This window comes from Sphaeramia orbicularis, unplaced genomic scaffold (assembly GCF_902148855.1).
Source record: "Sphaeramia orbicularis unplaced genomic scaffold, fSphaOr1.1, whole genome shotgun sequence".
NCBI classification, from domain to species: domain Eukaryota; kingdom Metazoa; phylum Chordata; class Actinopteri; order Kurtiformes; family Apogonidae; genus Sphaeramia; species Sphaeramia orbicularis.
The window spans coordinates 440,185-463,146 of record NW_021941495.1 but is presented as its reverse complement, the minus strand read 5'-3'; the positions used below and the strand labels follow the sequence as shown (position 1 = coordinate 463,146).

General features: G+C 39.2%; 1 protein-coding gene and 1 pseudogene across 1 annotated transcript in view; both read left to right on the top strand.

The window, feature by feature from the left end:
• Positions 1-103: 103 nt before the first annotated feature.
• On the top strand, positions 104-18,033 carry LOC115415969 (E3 ubiquitin-protein ligase NEURL1-like; annotated as a pseudogene).
• A 129-nt stretch (positions 18,034-18,162) lies between these two features.
• The window catches only part of LOC115415966 (SH3 and PX domain-containing protein 2A-like), a 16,725-nt gene continuing 11,925 nt past the window's right edge, over positions 18,163-22,962 (top strand). The window contains 1 exon segment of the mRNA XM_030129647.1: positions 18,163-18,244. Within this exon segment, the coding sequence (XP_029985507.1) occupies positions 18,163-18,244 (82 nt within the window).

The window sequence follows — 22,962 nt, the reverse complement described above, 5'->3', positions numbered from 1 at the left end:
ATAACACTCGTTTGCTCCTGTTGTTTTCCCAGACTCCCTCGGTGGACCATTCCCGTCCACGTCCCACCGATGTCACCACAAACCCAAGAGGTGCCTCCCCCATCCAGTGTGGCAGCATGGGTGGGCCCCTCCCCGTCAGCCCCCTCCTCTTCCATCCCAATGCCAAAGGGTCCCAGATCGTAATGGACGCGACTCAGAAAACAGTCAAGAGACAGGCCAGTTTCTGCAATGCCATCACCTTCAGCAACAGCCCATTGCACTGTGTGAACAAGTCCGCCTCAAGGTACTGAATGTGTGAAAGTCTGGGACAGTTTAGTCTGAAGGTCTGGGACAGTTTTAGTCTGAAGGTCTGGACAGTTTTAGTCGGAAAGTCTGGGACAGTTTAGGTCTGAAGGTCTGGGACAGTTTAGTCTGAAGGTCTGGGACAGTTTAGTCTGAAGGTCTGGGGACAGTTTAGGTCTGAAGGTCTGGGACAGTTTAGTCTGAAGTCTGGGACAGTTTAGTCTGAAAGTCTGGGACAGTTTTAGTCTGAAGTCTGGGACAGTTTAGTCTGAAGGTCTGGGACAGTTTAGTCTGAAAGTCTGGACAGTTTAGTCTGAAGTCTGGACAGTTTAGTCTGAAGGTCTGGGACAGTTTAGTCTGAAAGTCTGGGACAGTTTAGTCTGAAAGTCTGGGACAGTTTAGTCTGAAGGTCTGGGACAGTTTAGTCTGAAGGTCTGGGACAGTTTAGTCTGAAAGTCTGGGACAGTTTAGTCTGGGACAGTCTGGGACAGTTTAGTCTGAAGGTCTGGGACAGTTTAGTCTGAAAGTCTGGGGACAGTTTAGTCTGAAAGTCTGGGACCAGTTTAGTCTGAAGGTCTGGGACAGTTTAGTCTGAAGGTCTGGGACAGTTTAGTCTGACGGTCTGGGACAGTTTAGTCTGAAGGTCTGGGACAGTTAGTCTGCCAGTCTGGGACAGTTTAGTCTGAAGGTCTGGGACAGTTAGTCTGACAGTCTGGGACAGTTTTGTCTGAAAGTCTGGGACAGTTTAGTCTGAAGGTCTGGGACAGTTTAGTCCTGAAGGTCTGGGACAGTTTAGTCTGAAGGTCTGGGACAGTTTAGTCTGAAAGTCTGGGACAGTTTAGTCTGAAGGTCTGGGACAGTTTAGTCTGACAGTCTGGGACAGTTTAGTCTGAAGGTCTGGGACAGTTTAGTCTGGGACAGTCTGGGACAGTTTGTCTGAAAGTCTGGGACAGTTTAGTCTGGGAAGGTCTGGGGACAGTTTAGTCTGGGAAGGTCTGGGACAGTTTAGTCTGAAGGCTGGGACAGTTTAGTCTGAAGGTCTGGGACAGTTTAGTCTGACGGTCTGGGCAGTTTTGTCTGAAAGTCTTGGACAGTTTAGTCTGGGAAGGTCTGGGACAGTTTAGTCTGAAGGTCTGGGACAGTTTAGTCTGAAGGTCTGGGACAGTTTAGTTTGAAAGTCTGGGACAGTTTAGTCTGAAAGTCTGGGACAGTTTAGTCTGAAAGTCTGGGACAGTTTAATCTGAAAGTCTGGGACAGTTTAATCTGAAAGTCTGGGACAGTTTAGTCTGTCAACGGTCGTAGTGATAGTGATTTTTACACCATTGATTGTTAATATCTTCAGTATATTTCATTCTACAGGCCAGATTTGGCCCCTGGGCTGCAGTTTGTCACCTGTGACATAGGCGATTATGCCTCTGAGTCTAACCATATGCATAACAGTGTCCAAATCTGGTCATTTGTGGTTGTGCTCTTCTTAGATCACTAAAACAGCAGTGCTGCTGGAGTGGAGCTCTGCGTCTGGGCTTCACCTCCAAAGACCCGTCCAGGATCAACCCGGAGAAACCTGCCCAAGTATGCCTGCCCGGACACTGGTGTCACCAGAGCGGCTTTCTGGGCCAAGGCGCTGCCCGAGGAGTTTGCCGACGAGGGCAACGTTATCGCCTTTTGGGTCGACAAGAAGGGTCGGGTTTTCTACCGCATAAACCAGTCCAGTCCCATGTTGTTCTTCAGTGGTGTCCGTATCGCAGAACCTCTGTGGGCTCTGATCGACGTCTACGGGCTGACCCGGGGAGTCCAGCTGCTCGGTAAGTCCACCAGTAATAAGGGAGTTATGTTCAGACCAAGGTTATTATCATAACGAAAACTAACCAAATGACCAAAACTAGAATTGTAAAAAACATTTTTGTTAACTGAAATAAATAAAAAACTATAATTAAAAGATAATAACTAACTGGAACTTTATATAAACAGAACGACAGAGAAACAGAACCACACAAACAGAACCACAGAGAAACAGAACCACAGTGCTTCAGTTTCAGACTCACAGTTTGTCTGTTATATATCATGATTGTCTCTCTCAACTCATCATATCTTTTTTTCGTAGTGATTTTCCTTTATTATTTATCACTTAATAGAAATTTCAGGCGACCCCAGAGTTGAAAAACACTGGTCTAATGCATCCTTTCTACCGGTTAGTGTGTTGTTGGGTGTGTTTTCGATGACCTCACCTTTTTGTGCTTTCACTTTGTACATGCCAAACCCACTTCAAGTCCCTAAAGTGTTGACTGTAAACAGGTTCGTCTGAGCTCATCTGAGTAAAACATGGAACAAACAACAGACAAAGACCATCTACATCTGACAGTCAGCCTCCTGTGTTTACAGAAACACAGTGGGGGGGGGGGGGGTTACAGTATGAGGCGCGCTGATGTGAATTATCCAAGTATGTGAGCTAGTTAGCACACATAGCGACATAGCGCGAGGCTTTGATGTGACAGAACGTGCACACATATAATACAGTATATGTGTTTTTCCCTGGAGGGGGGCTGCTGTCGTCCCTCTGCGCTGTAAAAAATAGACCACGGATCACATGTCCTGCACATAATGCATCTGATTGGAACTGTGGCCTTTGTTTGATTGACGCTGGAGGAGGGGGCGGGGTCATTAGGGGACCTGTACTGGTTGTTTTGTGGTTTTTAATTAATGAAAAGTGTCATTTAATGATCTGAGGTTGTAATCAACGAGCAGAAAAAAAAAATCAACAAAAAGAACCAAATAATTAAAAAAAAAATTAAAATATAAAAAATATGAACAAAAATGAAGAAAATCTCAACAAAATTAGAAAATAATCAACAAAATGAACCACATAATTTAAAAAAATTAACAAAAATTAACAAAATTATCAACAAAATGAGTAAAAAGACCAAAAATATTCAACAAAATAAACCACATAATTTTAAATAATGAACAAAAAAGACCAAATTAATCAACAAAATGAATGAAAAAGGCCAAAATAATCAACAAAATAAAAGACATCAACAAAATTAACCAAATAATTTAAAAAAATCTACAAAAATCAACAAAATAATCAACAAAACAAAGAAAATAATTAACCAAATGAACCAAATAATGTAAAAACATTGTTTTTTTGTTTTTTTTGTTGTTTTTTTTTTTTATCCATGGCTGATTTTAAAATTTCTTTCTCTAAATTTCTTTCATGTGACACCAGTGACATTTCCATCCTAGGTTACTGTAGGTTTACAGTTTTTTGTTTTGCAGCTACATTAGCAAGTTGGAATGTGGGCGGGGCATCTGTCATCATACAGCTGAGGTGTCTAACCCATAGATCAGCCCCCCCCGCCCCTTCTGCTATCCTGTCAGCCATGATGCATCCATATGTTCGATCCTCAGGGCCACATGATCACATGATCCAGCTCTGATTTCAGTCCGTCTACATCAAAGACCTGGTACATGTGGCCTGGGGGGGTGGGGGTGGGGGTCCTACCCTGTTCTTCTGCTGTACTGACCTCAGATCAGCCTCTCTCTCTCTCTCTCTCTCTCTCCCTCCCCCCCTCTCTGTCCCCCCCCCCCCCTTTGTTCCTACTGTGAAATTATTTTTTTTTCTGACAAGCATATATATATATATATATATCTATATATATATAATATATATATATATATAATTTGGGGGAAAAACAAAAACAGTTCTGTTTACCCAAACACATACTGAACCTGAACCCAAACCGTGGACTTAAAACCACAGTCCGGACCGAACTGTGGACTTACCCGTACCGTTGCACCCCAGTAGGTGCACCGTATGTGTCCTTTTTTGTCCTTGTACAATCACACCTATGAATGAGTAGTTTTTCAGGTAAATCTGCTAAGTCTTTTAGTGTTGAACACTAAGGGCCTGAGTTACTAAGATCACAAATGACAGGCACAAATGTGCTTACTCGCACTAAAATATGCAGTGCTCTTGATTTGGGTGTCAGGGGTGATCAACTAAGATGCCTGCACAAATGACAACAGGCGCAAAGTCTTGGGACCGCCCTAATTAAATGAGGATTTTGCGTGCGTACTGGTTGTCGTCATGGAAACAGTATGCTGTTATAAACTGCTGGGATACACCAGCACTCAGAAATATGAAGTTGTTCTTTTTCCACACTAGGTATTTCTCTGTTGTTGGTTTATCAGTGGTGAAGTGTGTATTAGTGAAATAAATACCTTCCTCTTCATGTCGCTCTGTAAGGTGAACGAAAACTTTCAAGTCTGTGGGCATGAGTGAAAACCTCCACACCAGTGTTATAAGAAGGTTCAGGAGCCCAGTCACAACAGTGTGTGTGTATGTGTGTGTGTGTGTGTGTTGTGCAGCGCTGGAACCCCTCCCGTTCGGCCTCCCTGTGTGTGGGCGGAGCGAGAGAGAGAGAGATTGGTCCTGGTCTAATGGTGATGTGCCACTGGTGGAACCAGGCGTGGGGGGCAGACCCATAAAGTGGGGGGCCCATATGTCTCAATTATTTATTTTTTCTTCCGTCATTCCAAAAATGTTGATGTGATCAGAACAGATCGGTTCTCTGCGTTGTGTTATGCCTCCTCGCCACGACGACTGCAGCCAGTTTGTGCGAAGTCCAAAATGCCTTTCAGCGCACGAAATATAGACACAAAATCAGCCACGCAATCAGTTTCAGGTTTGGTAAATCTTGCACGCGCTAAATAAATATTTGCATTTACTCCTCCCAATAATTTTGCGCGTTTGGCAGAAACGCCCGTATTGCATTCATCAGGGCAAACACGCTAAATGGGTTTGCGCGAGCTTTGAGAGGCGCAACCTCTGTGCGCCCTGTTAGTAGATTAGCTTCAATGTGTTTTTGCGTGCGCAGTCAAGTTTGCATATTTTACATGCGCAAACCTTTAGTAAATCAGGCCCTAACTGTTTAAGGATTCGATCCGGGTCCGTTGTGGTCCTGTTTTTAGGTTTCATCCAGTCTGCGGGTGGAAGTGAAGCCATGTTTAAATGATGCTTCTCAGCTCGAAAAGTGTTTATGTGGTGACATCGGCGGGGGGGGCCGAGGGAACAGGTGATTGAGTCACGCCGGGACCATCGATCCAGGGTTAGTCAGGATAGTCTTGAAGCCAGACTGAACCTGTCCCCAAGGCTGGAAAATCCAACAGGCCACAGAGTTGTTTAATACTACCGTGTCCCAGTTCTCAGGTATCTGTCAGTCAGATAACAGAGGCTGAGCAGCTGAGTAATTCAGCTGTGGTGAGGCGGCAGGGCCGATTGGACCAGTCAGTCACAGCCGAGCTTTAATCAAGAGGGGGGGGGGCTCGCTGGGACTTCCGAAGGACAAGAGAATGGAGTGTGATTGCGAAGCCTTGAGGCTGCCCACACCTTTCACAAAGACGAGTCAGAGAAGCAGACGGCCAATCGAGCTGTCAGCCCGAGAAGCAGAGCAGTTAATTCATTCAGACGACGACAACAAACACAGCATCCTGGAAGAAGAAGAGGAGGAGGAGGAGGAGGAGGAGAAGAAGAAGAAGGAGAAGAAGAAGCAGAGCAGTTAATTCACTTCAGACAACGACGACAACAACACAGCCATCCTGGAAGAAGAAGAGGAGGAGGAGGAGAAGGAGAAGAAGAAGAAGAAGAGGGAGAAGAAGAAGGAGAAGAAGAAGCAGAGCAGTTAATTCACTTCAGACAACGACGACAACAACATAGCCATCCTGGAAGAAGAAGAAGATGTGGAAGTAAATCTGTGTCATCAGATTTTGAATTATAGAAGACATTGAATTGTAGCACTGAAATTTTTTTGCACTGAAATTAAGTATGGATTTTTTTTTTTTTTTTTTGCACTGAAATTAAGTATCTGGATTTTTTTTTTGCACTGAAATTAAGTATCTGATTTTTTTTTTTTGCACTGAAATTAAGTATCTAGAATTTTTTTTTGCACTCTAAATTAAGTATCTGATTTTTTTTTTTATTATGCCACTGGAATATAAGTATTGAATTTTTTTGCGCTGAAATTAAGTATCTGGAACTTTTTGCACTGAAATTAAGTATCTGAATTTGTTCTCTGATATTCAACTATGTACATAAATTTAAAAATAAAAAAATTCAGTATGCAATAAATTAGCTTACTTAATTTCAGTGCAGAGAAAAAAAAAGAAATCCAGTGCTACAAATTCAACAGCTTTTATAATATCCAAAATCTGATGACACAGATTTACTTACATAAGAAGAAGCCATCTTGAAAATTGCATTTACACCCAGCCGGTGGAAAAAACACTGTGCCTTCTGATCACGTAGCCGAGTTAGGAGAGACGGTCCTCAGGTGATGGATGGAATTAGGTGGAGAACAAAAACATCCCATCAGGAGGAGACAGCATCTGCCTACAGTCTGGACAGGGTTTAGACCCATATGTGACCTGGATCTGATTTGGTTACAGCACGAATCTGACCCCAGGACCACTGTTATATGTGGTCCTAAATCTGACCCAGACACTTTATATGTGGTCCTAAATCTTACTCCAGACCACTTTCATATGTAGTCCTAAAATCTGACCCAGACCACTTTCATATGTGGTCCTAAATCTGACCCAGACCACTTTTGTATGTGGTCCTAAATCTGACCCAGACCACTTTTGTATGTGGTCCTAAATCTGACCAGACCACTTTCATATGTGGTCCTAATCTGACCCCAGACCATTTTCGTATGTGGTCCTAAATCTAATCCAGACCACTTTTATTTGTGGTCCTAAATCTAATCCAGACCACTTTCATATGTGGTCCTAAATCTGATCCAGATCTGATATTCTCCAATATGACTTCAGTCTGAACGGTCAGGTCGCATTTATCCGACCTTTACGTCATTGAAAGGTGACGCTAGGTAGGCAGACGGACAGACTGATGGACTGACTGAACTGACTGATTGATTTGGGTCAGTTTGTCCCAGTACAGTTCACGTCACGTGCAAACATCAGATTCAGCTCCTTCAACAGTCGTTCTTCAGTTTCCTGATAAACAGTATTAGTTGTTGGATGCGGATCACATATAAGCTGTTTTGGTCGCAGGTTTGGAAACTGTCTCATCAGAGTGGATGGAAGCCTGGTGCACAGATATGATGCTTCTGTCCTCCTGCTAACGGTACATTTAAATAACAGCTTTAACTCCACGTCTGTCACAGGACGGATGAACTGAAGGACAGATGTGTGCAGTTTTTGTTCGGACCGCTGTCCTCGCTGTCGTATTTTAAACTGTAGGAGTGTGTGTGGGTTCTGCGTACAGATGACAGATGCAGGAGGGGCTGATGGGAAACCTAATGGTGGAGGCTCCGACTGAAACCACATGTGAAGGTTGATGGATGAAGGTCTGACTGTGTTTACGTCTGTCAGCCCAGGTGTCACAGGAAGGGGCTTATCTGACAGCGCATCAGCTGGTGGGGGGGGGGCGTCCCATTCCAACCTTTCACAACATGTCAACGGTCGGCAGGCCTCACCTGACGGATGCCAGCCCTGATAGAACGGGGGTTCCTCAGGGTCCTGTGTGCGGAGGTTCCCTCACTGAGGTTCAACAAGGTTGATGGAACACTGGGTACGGTTACATGATGTTTTTTTAAATCCAATTATTTTTCCAGAAGAAAGTTAATCAGAACTAAAGTATCTTCTCTTCTGTTTACATGGAAATGTTAAACCTGAATAAAGGTTTACATGAAAAATGTTTATTCGGTTCTCGCAGCCCTTCTGTTAGCTTAGCTTAGCACAGTCAGTGCATTCCCATGGTCACACGTAGCCAGTTTTTTAAAGGTGATTTGTCGTCTTTTGTCTGTGATTTTGTGAAATCTGATTCTCCCTAATATTTCTTTAGATCTGCGAATTACTGCACTCATACAATCTTGGACTGTTGTGTTGACGGAAGTTGGAAAATCTTTTTGTTGGAAGGGATGCATGCGCTAAATTAGCTTTGCTTACCGTTTTAGCTTGCAGTAGTTTTTATTTCCCAGATTTTATTACCGCGGTAAGTCACATGGCCATGATCTGAGCCTCAGTTTGTGATCATATTGACCCCAGCGGACTAAAGGAATGATTAGGGAGAATTGAATTTCACAAATCACTCATAAAATACTATGAATTGCCTATAAAAGCCTGGCTACGTCTGACCGTAGGAATGAAGCCATTATGCTACGCTAGGCTAAGCTAACAGACGGGCTGCGAGAACAAGTCAGTCGGTTGCACTGCAGCGCACACTGTTTAGCCCACTTATCGAACTCATTAGTGCATGACGAATGAATTAATAAAAAAACAGGTGGTGAACTCTTCCTTCAGGGTTTTCCAGGCTGGTAGATCCCATCAGAATAGCCCACTGGAACGCTTTGGGAAGACTAGACTGCAGTGCATATTCTTCCGCCAGCGCAGAATGTGTGCGTCATGGAGACAGGACAAGACAATGAACATGTGCAGAATGGAAGGAATAAAGTCCAAACGGAATAAAGGGTTTACATGTCCAGGAAGAATTTAGATCGGAATTAAAAGGGGATTAAACCAGTGACTTTAATCGGGTTTAAATTTAATCCCAACTTTTCTTTTTCAACTGGAATAAGGTGTTTACATGGGCATCTGAAATAGGATCTAACCTTTAATCAGATTAAACCAGGAATAAAAGTTGTCATGTTAATGCACGGACTGTCATTTCCAGGGTTTGTGTGGGTGCATGAACTGGTCCACATTAGAACTGCAGGTACCAGATATCATTTAAATAATTCATTTTAGGATTATTATCTATGAATATCCACCACTGGTCAGGAAAAATATTTAAGGCAAATATTACATTCATGGTAATATCCCAGTAATATCATGGTAATGTCACGGCAATGTCATGGCAATATCACACCAATATGTAGCAATCTCCTGACAATATCCTGGCAATAATACTGCAATCTCACAGCAATATAATGGCAATATCAACGCCATATCTATCTGTCTGTCTGTCTGTCTGTCTGTCTGTGAGTGATCTCCAGTTGATCAGATCAGTAAATAGTAACATAATAATCTATAAATAATTCCAAGTTTTTCTCTTTCAGTGCGATAAATCTTTCATTAAATTATAAAAATATTTACATTTACAAACTCTCCTTCCACAAAAAACATATGAATAACCAGAAAAAACTGACATTTCTTCAGAAAAATAAGTATAATTTTCATAGTATTGTGCCTCTTATTATTGTCGTGTATGTTACTTTAGATGGCATTGGTCTGAATGTGGAACCTGAACTAAAAGCAGTTCAACATCCTTATATGTTCATATCTTCAGTCTGATGTCTGTATTTTATTGGGATGGATCGGACTCTTGGCGGCCGGTTTTGGCCCACGGACCGTATGCTGGACACTCCTGATTATAAAGTATGAGTATAAAGGCATTAGAACCTGTTCTCAGGCTTATTCGTATGCATGACTGGAACTGGTAGAATGTGGAGAGTCTTATCGTATTAATGTATTAATGATGTGAAATGTGGATGAATCCAGTGGGTCTGGGATCACATAAAGCCTGGAATTCATCTGAGTCTGAGAGCGAAAAGCCACTGAGTGATAAGAAAGAGGAAAGAGATGATTAGTAAGAACCTTTGAACGTTGATGGATTTGGTTAGTTTTCCTTTCCCGGTTGTCTACGGCAACACTAAGACCTGAAAAAAAAACGAGTACATGTCTAATTAGAATGAAGGATGAGACGAGACAAATGAAAAACAAAGAACTCATTATGACTCGACTGATGAAATATGACTGTACTGTCTACTTCAATATGTGCGATTTTCACTTAAGATATGATAAGGTGAGATAAAATGAGATGACTTCTGATGAGATGAGATAAGATAAGATGAGATGGATAAAATGCAATGAGATAAAACAAGGTAAGATGAGATCAAAATTAGATGAGACTAGATAAAAATGTATATTTTTTTAAATTAAAATGAGATAAAAAGGAGATAAGATGAGATACAGATGAGATAAGAATGAGATTAGATAAAATGAAATAAGATAAAAATGAGGCAAGATGAGATAAAGATGAGATACGAATGGGGTGAGATTAGATAAAAATGTGATGAGATAAGATGAGATAAAAATGAGATAAGATGAGATGAGATGAAAAAAAGATGAGACAAAATGAGATAAGATGAGATACAGGTGAGATGAGCTAAGAATGAGATGAGATAAAATGAGATGAGATTAGATAAAAATGAGATAAGATGAGATAAAATAAGATAAAAATGAGATAAGATGAGATAAATGAGATTAGATAAAATGTGGTAAGATTATATAAAAATGAGATAAGATTAGATAAAATTTGATAATATAAAAAGGAGATAAGATGATATAAAATGAGATGAGATAAGATGAGATAAGATAAGATAAAACATGAGATAAGATGAGATAAAGATGAGATGAGAAAAAATTAGATGAGATAGGGAGGAGATGAGATAAGATAAAAATGAAATAAGATGAGATCAAATGAGATGAGGGGACATGAGATAAGACTAGGTGACATAATAGACTTTATAATCATTGTTTCTCCTTTCAGTGAAATTTGGGTGAACCTCCAAAAACGTACTGTGAAAAAACAAACAAACAAACATCCATAGAACAGACAACATATAATATACAAGACACACTTCATGTACTAGTCTGTTAAAACTCTGAAGCGTTGGTGCAGTTAGAGTGGGTCGGACCTCCAGTACATGGACCAGCCTTGTGTTCTTTGGCTAAAATGTTCTCATTCATGTAATTGATGACGGTTGTAGTCGTAGAGTTCAAAGAGCTGAGCAGAACAAACCGAACATGTCTGCTTTGGCTTCATGTGTGCGTTGTAAATGTTGTAAATGTTTTAAATGTGCGTACTTTGGCTGGATACTCCGTCCACTTATTTCCTCATCAAAGACACAGATTAGGTTTAGACTTTCGACCCAGAACTTCATTTGGAACCTGAGAAATTAAACGGAACACTTTTAATGGGGGTAAACTAGAGGTAACGAGGCCAGGTTTAAGGGCAGTTTCCTGGTTTTATCAGGGTTCCCTTAAAAAGTCATAAAAAGTCTTAACCTTTGATGTATGAATTATGAGAAATATGACTGTATTGTCTACTTCAATGTGTGGGATTTTTGGTTAAGATAAAATGAGATGAGATAAAAATGAGATGATTTCTCATGAGATGAGATGGATAAAATGAGATAAGATGAAATCAAAATTAGATGAGACTAGATAAAAATCTATTAATTTTATTAAAATGAGATAAGATACAGATGAGATGAGAATGAGATTAGATGAGATAGAAATGAGATGAGGTGAGATGAGAAAAAAATGAGATGAGATTAAATGAGATAAGATGATATAAAAATGACGTGATATAAAAATGAGATAAAAAATTAGATCAGATAAAATGAGATAAGATGAGATAAAGATGAGATGAGATAAGAATGAGATTAGATGAGATAGAAATGAGATGAAATGAGATAATATAAAATGAGATTAAAAAAAACAAGATAAGATGAGATAAAATGAGATGAGATAAAAATGACATGATATAAAAATGAGATTTAAAAAATGAGATGAGATAAAAATGAGATAAGATGAGATAAAGATGAGATGAGATAAGAATGAGATTAGATGAGATAGACATGAGATGAGATAAAATTGGATAAGATGATTAAAAATGAGATGAGATAAAAATGAGATGAGATAAAATGATTAAAAATGAGATGAGATAAAATGAGATGAGATTAAAAAAATGAACCTTAGTTTTTTTTTTTTCCTGGGTGTTTTTGTTCATCTTTAGACATGAAAAAAAACAATGAGATTGATTTTTTATTTTTATTTTTTAATGAACCTATTTTTCATGGAGTTACAACAGCGTGCACTCATTTAGACGACATGTGTTTAATGTTTGAAGCAAAGAAACATGTATTTAAAACACAATATCAGAAAGTGATAAACTGTGTGAAAACTATGAAATAATGATAATAATAGTAATAATAATAATAATAATAATAACAATAATACGTCAAACTTATATAGTGCTTTTTTGGACACTCAAAGACGCTTCACAACCAAAACAAAAAGAACAGAGAGGAAAAATAAATAAATTTAAAAAAAAGCATATTGGATGCAGCTAATCTGAAGTTTTCTCATACTCTAATACTAGTTCTCTGACTCACTTCAAGGAGATAATGTATATTTTTTTTAAAAAACTGTTTTAAGAAAACTGTTAATTGCGGTCTAATAACAACAGTATTGCCAAATAATAAAAACAAGTCCTTCATAAATAAATTAAAAATAAAATACCTGACATTTGTGACCAGGAAAAAACAAGTCCTTTTCATCTGTGGGTTTTGAAAATTAAATTAGTTTTATTTTCATCCCTATAAATTCTTTCTCTGAAAACCTGCTCAGAAATGACACATTTACATCTATTTCTAAAGCACGTTAATGAGCTTTTATTTCTCATTAATTTTATTAAGTCTATGAATTAACTGGTGTTTTTAAAAGGTGACTCACATAAAGAGTTTTTTGTTATCATAACATTTTACACTTTATCACCTAGATACAGACGAAAAAAAATAATTCATAAAAAAAAAAGATTAAATTAAATCAGTCAATTATCATAAATCATTGACGGTGAATAAAACATCCAGACGTAAAACATTCACATTTTCATATTTATATGTAGAATATTGGGAAAAAACAAAATTCTTTTTTTTTTTTTTTTTTGCATCAAAAAATATGGTTTGTTTTTCATTACAAACATGTCATTTAAAGAGTTAAAAATATGACCGTTATTGAGTATTTGGTATTTTTGTTTATGGCTCAAATTGATGAAATACAAATAAATAAATAAATAAATAAAAATTCAATACATTTACAATTATGCATTTGGCAGACGCTTTTTTCCAAAGTGACTTACAGGGGAAAACCTAAATAAATAAATAAGTAAATAAATAAATAAAATACAAGAATAGATTAAAGACATAAAGCAGCTGTACAATTAAAAACAGTGTTGTGCACAAGATTAAAAAGCAAAAATTATAGACTGAAAATACAAGAATAGATGAAGAAGACATAAAAACAGCTGTACAATTCAATAGAAGTATCAACAGAAAAGAAATAGAATTTTATGTATAATTCATGATGATACAGATACAGCAAACTAGAAAAGGCTGAAGTTCACTGACCCACCCCCCCAAAGGCGCTGCATCCTCTGTCCAAAGGGTGAAATTTTGGCCAATGAGAGCGACCGTCTGTACACGGTGGGTTTGAAAGGGACCAATAGGAACCAATGGGAACCAATAAGAACCAGTTGGACAAAGGGATTGGACGAAGAAAAACAAAAACAAAAAAAACAAATGCAGCTGCACCGCAATGAGTCTGCTGCAGCTGGTGAGGACACAAATACACACCAAAATACACACAAATACACACCAGAATACACACAAATACACACCAAAATACACACAAATACACACTAAAATACACACTAAAATACACTAAAATACACAAACACACCAGAATCACACAATACACACCAAATACACACAAATACACACCAAAATCACACAACTACACCAAATACACACAAATACACACCAAAATCACACAAATACACACTAAAATACACAAAATCACAATACACACCAGAATACACACAATACACACAAATACACACCAAATACACAAACACACCAAAATACACACTAAAATACACAAAAACACACAAATACACACCAAAATACACACAAATACACACCAGAATACACACAAATACACACCAGAATACACACAAATACACACCAAAATACACACAAATACACACTAAAATACACACTAAAATACACTAAAATACACAAATACACACCAGAATACACACAAATACACACAAATACCACCAAAACACACAAATACACACCAAAACACACTAAAATACACAAAAATACACAAATACCACCAAAATACACACAAATACACACACCAAAATACACACAAATACACACCAGAATACACACAAATACACACCAAAACACACAAATACACACCAAAATACACGCTAAAATACACAAAATACACAAATACACACCAAAATACACACAAATACACACCAAACACAAAATACACACACAATATACACACACAAAAGTACACAAATACACACAAAACACATAAACACACAAATACACACAAAATACAAATACACTAAATATACACAAATACACACAAACATACAAATACACACAATGGGTGGGGGACCCCCCTTCCTGTTTCGCTCTTGCCCCCCCCCCCCTCCATCTATAACTCTGTTCCTTCATAATCCCATTTGGATCCAGTGACTTTAGCTCTGCACAGGCTTCATCTGATGATGTCATTTAAAGGCTTCATTTGATGATGTCATTCAAAGGCTTCATCTGATGATGTCATTCAAAGGCTTCATCTGATGATGTCATTTAAAGGCTTCATCTGATGATGTCATTTAAAGGCTTCATCTGATGATGTCATTTAAAGGCTTCATCTGATGATGTCATTAAATACCCCAGTGATTGGAGGAGAGGCGGGGCCAACGCTCCTGGATGGAGGAGGGGTTTTATGGTAGAGCCATTACAAGGACCGGCCTTCCAGACCATCACAGAACCAAACCCACATCCAGGACCATCTACTGCAGGGAGGTCCAACCCATGAATAAAGTTTTTATTTATTATTCTTACAAGTGGCATTGTACCCGTGGTGCCATTGTACAATAACATGAGAGGCTAAAATGTCCCAGCATACCTCACATCATTTGTATATGGACATAAAATTGTGCCTAGTAGATAGTCAGGTAATGTTTCTGTTCATTTGGTGAGTTTGGCGGCGATCAGGCCTGTGAAGGCTGAGGAAAACCCGTACAAACGCCCTCCTGTTCTGCAACATCGATCACACATCGATGGGACGCCGGTCAGATGGACAGAGAACGTGCATTATGTAGTAGGATTATTTTACTGAGGCATAATGCTGGAATAGCACTTCAAATTGCACAGAATGTCTTTTTCTTTCAGGTTATTTCTTATTAAATGTGTTATTTTCCTTTTTGTGTTTAACTAAAACAGAATGAATGGGTTGGTCATTTTTATTTGTGTTTTTAAACTAAAACAGATAGAATAAATGGTTTAGTCATTTTTATTCATTTTTTTTAAACTAAAACAGAATAAATGGTTTAGTCATTTTTTATTCTTTTTTTGTGGTAGTTTCGTACTGTTCCATCCTCTGACTCATAGTCTTTTCCTCCTAAATCAGATGATTCAGCGCTGCTCGCCTCCTTTCTTTTAATTTTGGTATCTTTAAACATATTTTCTGACAGTCTGCAGTAATTAGAAGTGCCCTACTCTGCGTCCAACACACAACTGCAGTAAATTACTCTGGTTTTTTTTCGTTGTTGTCGGAGCAGCTGCAGACTCAGCTCTTCTTAGACGTGTTTTTAGATTCGGCTGACGCTGAACTTCATCAAAGTAAAAACACAAGAAGACGCCGCTGAACCGACCGCCGTTGTGTCTCCGCCTCAGCGCCGTCAGCTGATGTGAAGGCTCCGCCCACCGTCGGCGTCTTCATTACTACTGCTCAAATTTATTTAACGTCGATGGGACATCTACGAAGTTTGTTCAGTTTGGAGAAATTTGGAATTCTAGAAAAAAATGGACGTTCATTTTTAGTCCATCTGTGACACAGTAGTTTTAGATATTTTTCCTTTAAAACATTTTAAACTAAATTTTAACCCTTTGAGTCTATTTCAGTGGTTTTAGACCTTTACAATTCTGTGAAATATTTGTGGTCAACTGGTCTGGTTCAACAGTTATCAATCAAACAGTAGTGGGCGGTCCACCCAGGATGCCCTGGACCACGCCCACCAGTAAAAGTCCCACCCACTTCTGCTGTTAGACTGATATGCATCCAGACCACAGGACTGGAACAAACACTGTAAAAAGAAAAAAAAAACTGTTAAAAAAAAACGGTAATATTCCAGCAACAGGGGTGCCAAAAAAAATACTGTTAAATAACAGAAAATAACCATCTCATAAAAATACGGTAGTTTTCCATAATTAAAATACAGTTTTTTGCCCTAACTTTACATAAGATTTTGCATATTTTTGGACTTTTTAATGTTTAATAAAGAATATTTACATGTATTAAAACAATCAAATTACCTATAAATATATATATATATAAATAGTTTTCAATGAGACTCAGTTGTACAATCCACTGATAAACACTGTATTTGGACAGTTTATCAGTGCTTATACATGTTATACATTCACAAAAATACATTTATTTAACATTTTTGTCGTGAAACCTCCTGTAATTACACAAGATATTTCTCAATTAACAAACAGACTTGTTAAACTTACAGAACAAATACTTCTTTTACGGTTAATTGTCAGTAATTTTATCTCATTTTATTTATTTTTTTTTTACAGTATTAAACTTTAAATTAACAGTTTAATCTCATGAATAGAAATAAATATTTGTGAAATTATGATATATTTGCAAATGTATTTTAACTATTTTTCTGTGAAAAAAAAATTCTTTTAAAAAATGGAAATTTTATGGTTATTCACCTTTACAGTTTTTTGTGTTATTTTACATTTGACATGTAAAATCACAGTCTATTTTTGTCATTTCATTGATATTTTCCTGTATCTTAAAAATACAGGAAAAATCTGTAAAATAAACAGTGAAAATTCTGTTAAATTACAGATTTTTTTTACAGTGTAGGCAAGGCAAGTTTATTTGTATTGCACATTTCAGCAACAAGGCAATTCAAGGTGCTTCCCACAGGACATTGAAATACGATGACAAGGGAAAAAGAAACACATTTAAAACATTGTAAAAGAAACATGTAAGAGGTGATTAAAAGCAGCAAGTAAGAAAACAACACATAAAACCCACAAATATAAAAACACACACATACTAAAGTAAGAGTTGCAGTGCAGAGTTTGGAAGGAGAATCTAAAATGTAAAAAGTTAAAAGCCTTTTAGTCAAAGGCAGCAGTGAACAGGTGAGTCTGGAACCTGGACTGAAAAGAACTCAGACTCTCAGCAGACCTGATATTTTCTGGTAGTTTGTTCCAGATATACGGAGCATAGAAACTGAACGCTGATTCTCCATGTTTAGTTCTGACTTTGAGAACACAGAGCAGACCTGCACCTGTTTTATTTCCTCTTCTTTCTTCTTTCAGACAGTCAGATCATTCCTCCTGAAGGCCTCCGTCCTCGCTCCTTCACCACCGTACGCTCGTCGTCTTTGCGCCGCGAAGCCGACGACTCCCGCCTGTCCGTCAGCCTGTGTGACCTCAACCTGCAGCAGGAGGACAGGGGCGTCGCCCGCGGCCACGCCCACCGCCACGCCCTCCGCCTGTCCTCGGCGTCCTCATCCTCCACCTGCCCCATCCCCCAGAACTCCCTCAACTCCCAGCAGTCCTCTCTGCTGCCGCCGTCTCTGAAAGCGACCTCCACTTCCACCAGCTCCGCGGCGCCCACATTAAGACGCTGGACGAGCAGACGGCGGCGCGCTCCGAGCACGGCCGTGAGGAGCGCACCCTGGTGTTCACCAACAGGCCTTTGAGAACCTCGGAGACCGTGTTCGTCAAAGTCACCAAGTCCAGTCCGGCGCGGCTGGGCTCCCTGTCCTACGGCGTGACGTCCTGCGACCCGGCGGCGCTGCGGCCCAGCGACCTGCCCCATAACCCCGAGGCGCTGGTGGACAGGAAGGAGTTCTGGGCGGTGTGTCGGTGGCCACGCCCTGCAGAGCGCGACATCCTGGGCTTCACTGTCAACCAGGACGGAGAAGTCCTCCTCAAGCACAACGGCGTCAACGTGGGCATGCAGGTGTGCGTGGACAACTCCCATCCACTGTGGATGTTCTTCGGTCTGCACGGAGCCGTGACCCAGCTGAGGATTCTGGGTAAGTTCTCTGCAAAATACATGGAATTATTCAGTAGAAGCTGTGAAATCCACCTGACCAAGGTTCGAATAGTTTTGGATTTTTCATTCTAGTTTAGTTTTATTTAGTTTTGACTTTTTTTTCTCTAATTCGGTTTTAAATCGTTTTTAGAGGCAGGTTATGATAGTTTTATTAGTTTTAATTTTTTTCTAAATGCTTAGTTTTAGTTTAGTTTTAGTATTAATTTTAGTTTTGTTGTATCTTTTCTCTTCGTTCTTCCGTCGTATCAAATAAATCCCAGACAGGACTCTGCTGCTTTCTCCCAGCTTTAGTCTCCCATGTTTCCAGGTAGAGTGGGGACCAGAAGACGACTGGAAACCACAAGTGACGGACCGTCAAGTGTCGTACGGTGACAGCAGAGAAAATTGCTAGAGCAAAATAAAATCGATTTCGTATCAGTCCGACATTCACAAAGACGAAAACGAAGGGAATTTTATCCATAATCTGATTTAATTTAGTTAGTTTTGTAAACACACAAAACAGTTTCAGTTAATTATATTTTTCTTTTAATTATAGTTTTTATTTATTTCAGTTCACAAAAATGTTGTTTCAATTCTAGTTTTTGTCATTTCGTTAGTTTTCATTAACGATAATAACCTTGTGGAAAGATGACCATATCTGATCAACTTAGAGCTGGAGTTGTTAGATCAGCACAAATACAAATGAATGGGTTCAGACCAAGGTTATTATCGTTAATGAAAACTAACAAAATGACCAAAACTAGAGCTGTAAAAACATTCTCATTAACTGAAAAAAATAAAAACTATAATTAAAAGAAAAAACATAACTAACTGAAACTGTATTGTGTGTTTACAAAACTAACTAAAATGGATAAAAATTATGGATAAAATTCCCTTCGTTTTGTCTTTTGTCAATGTCGGATTGATACGAAATCGCTTATTTTGCTCTAGCAATTTTCTCTGCTGTCACCACGACACACTTGACGGTCCGTCACTTGTGGTTTCCAGTCGTCTTCTGGTCCCCACTCTACCTGGAAACATGGAGACTAAAGTTGGGAGAAAGCAGCAGAGTCCTGTCTGGGATTTATTTTAATACGACAGAGAAGAAGAGAAAGATATTAAAAAAAAGAAAAAAAACTAAACTAAAACTAAGCATTTACAAAATAACGAAAACTAATAAAAAACTAGCAAACCCACTCTAAAAATGAATTAAAACGAACTGAATTAAAGAAAAAAAAGTCCAAACTAAATAAAATTAAACTATAGTGAAAAATGCAAAACTATTAGAACCTTGGAGTGGGGACCAGAGGATGACTGTAAACCACAAGTGACGGACCGTCAAGTGTCGTATGGTGACAGCAGAGAAAATTGCTAGAGCGAAATAAATCGATTTCAAATCATCCGACATTGACGAAAATGAAGGGAATTTTAGCCATAATTTTTATCCGTTTTAGTTAGTTTTAAACACAATACAGTTTCAGTTAGTTATGTTTTTTTCTTTAATTATAGTTTTTATTTATTTCAGTTAACGAAAATGTTTTTGTCAATTCTAGTTTTGGGTCATTTCGTAGGTTTCGTTAACGATAATAACCTTGCTCACGAGACCATATTACCCAGGATGGACCTAATGATGATCTCAGATAAATGCATAAACAATTATCCTCCTACTCCAAGCCATCCCATAATTAATGAATTTATAATCAAGTATTGGGTCTAAAAATAGGACCCAAATATGGACATTAAATCTCCCTAGGTGCCAGTGCATTGGATGTGTAAACATGTGTGAATGCTCTTCTATAGACTCTAAATAAAGACACTGTGTTCAATGTGTGGATCCTAGTGGTTTTCCTAATCCACATGTGGGTTTGGCATCATCTGAGTCTCATTCCAGTTTGGTGTGGAACCCATCGTGTCCACTGGTGTTACATGCAGAACCTGAACATTTAAAACAACTTATAAATTGCAACTGATTGTTCAACAGTGGCCATTTTTGTCAAACACTCTGCCTTGAATATTTACTACAATTCCCAAAATGCACCTGTGAGAGAATAAAGAGATATTCAATAAAATAGTTTGTGTGTAATTTCATGTCCTTTTGGATCGTGTTACATGCAGATTTTTGTTCGAGCGCATCAAATAAAAATGTGTTTTATCTGAACAATAGGTTCTCTTTTATCTCAGTAAATATTTCTTTTTAAATGCGACCCACAGTTCTCCAAACCTGCTTCAGAACATTCATCTACATCTGTTTGAACATTGAACTCCTCTGTCCCTGTTTTTAGAACCAGTTTCCACGAGCAGAACCCAAATATAAACGAGATAAATGAAGGTCCTTTTTCATCGTGTCAGTATTATTTGTTCATTCCTCAGTGGACTAATGGAGCTGATGGTCTTCCACCGTATGTTGCATCTTGCTGAAAAATCTGCCTTGAAACAGTCGTTTCTGTGGAAACAGCGATGGCTTCAGCTGTGTGTCATATGACCCGGGTCAGGACGGTCCACATCAGGGGATCGATCCGCATCTGATGTGACCTGGGTCAGGCTGGTCCACATCAGGGGATCGATCCGCATCTGATGTGACCTGGGTCAGGACGGTCCACATCAGGGGGTAGATCCGCATCTGATGTGACCCGGGTCAGGACGGTCCACATTAGGGGATTCGATCCGCATCTGATGTTGACCCGGGTCAGGACGGTCCCACATTAGGGGATCGATCCGCATCTGATGTGACCCGGGTCAGGACGGTCCACATCAGGGGATCGATCTGCATGGTTTGGATGGGTGAACAGTTTTATGAATGGACAGTTGTATGAGTGGACGGGTGGACAGAAGTGGACGGGTGGACTGAAAGGCGTCCGGTCCGTCCCAGCTGTTCTCGCAGGTCGCTTTAATCTAGTGTGGAACAGAGCCTGGCTCAGCTGCCCTGGGGGGGGGGGGGGGGGGGGGGGGGGGGGGGGGGGGGGGGGGCATGCCTGCCAGGGGGATTACAGTGAGAGATGGACGGGGGAGGGACGAGCACAGAAAGAGATTCATTCCACTGGAGAAGCACTGATAGGCCAGGGCCTCGGGGGGGATCGGAACCCCCCCGACTAATCCAATGGTGAAACTTCGTAAGTGGAGCACAGTGTTGAAGGCAGGACACTACCCTGTCCCACAGAGACTCTGAGGACTGGACTGGAATGTGTGTCTGGGTGTCTTCAGTGGAGGACCCACATGTATGTGGCCTAAGACCAGGGCCAAGACCCGAACCAGAATACTGTATTAAACCCAGGGGAAATTATGTCGTGTTAAATTCAAACGACTTCAGTTTAGGTTGAAGCTCTGACTTCACTTGAACTATGACCTGTTTGTTTTTCCGTGAACATTAGCTAATGCTAACGGTGGCTAATCTGAAAATGTCCAAGACTACACAGTCATTTAGGACGAGGGTCAACAACACAAAAAAAGACTACTAGAAAAGAAGGAGCTGCTATAAAAAACCAAACGAACTTTGGCTGCAGATCCAGCCGTGGTCCGTGTTTCCAGTTTCCGTACTTTTGCTTTGACCGTTTTCAGGCGGTTTGGTCCTTACTCTGGCATCGTCCGTTTCCTGCAGATCTGTGTTTTGTCGTCATGTTGTGTGGAGTTTGAAGCCGTCGTATTATTTGTCTGCGTCTCCGTTTCCTGTCATGTGTCATTTATCATCCATCTGAAACCTGTGAAAAAACACTGATTTGACTCATGTTTGACTGAAACTGTGGGGAAGGGTCTGGGTCTGAGTCAGAGCTGGTGTTTGGGATCAAAAGGTTTGTTTGTTGTTTGTTTGTTTGCTTGTTTGTTTGTTGTGGTCCTCAGATCAGGTTCGGATTAGAAAAGCAGACATTAAAACCAACATGAAACTATTATTTAAAGACATCATCTGTCGGGCTGTATTGGCAAAAATCTGGTGATACGATACAATCACAATACTAGGATCACGATGCGATATATCACAGTATACACGATACTGTTAATGAGGCAATTTTTAAAAGTTTTTTTTTGTGTCTTTTTGAAAAAAAAAATCCTGGAAGAATTTAATGCACCATAAATATGCACAAAAATGTTTAACATAACATTTTAACACATTTTTATTTGATCCCAACAGGATCTAATACTATATCACAAAATGTTCCTGTGTTCAAACTGAAATTCTGTTTTACAGACATTAGTTTCAGATCCTGTTCAAATGTTCATATTCGATTAGTTCAGAACTAACATCAGAACAGTATTTTAGTTCAGTCCCAACAAAGGAACTCCCATCTGCCTGTCAGACAGTAAAAAGTGCTTTTAGGATCAGATAACCATTATTTAATAAAAAAGTGTTAAATTATAATAAATAAGATATAAACAATAAAGAAAAACAAAAACAAAATGAACCTCCACAATGTCAGCATTTGAATAAATACCTAAAAATACTGATACAGTACTGTTTAATATCAATACAGTATCATGAAGTGAATATCGCGATATATTGTGATGCCAATATTTTCTTACACTCTGGTCTTTGTCGTCTTTTTTTTTTTTTTTTTTTTTTTTTTTTAGGACCTGAGCGTTGACTGTTGTTGCCAATGGAAACAAACACATGAATTCTGGGAAACCACTGGACCCAAAAATTACCCTAAAACCACCTATAAATCACCCAAAAAAAAAAAACACCTAAAAATCCACCCAAAAAAAAAAACCACCGGAAAATCACCCAAA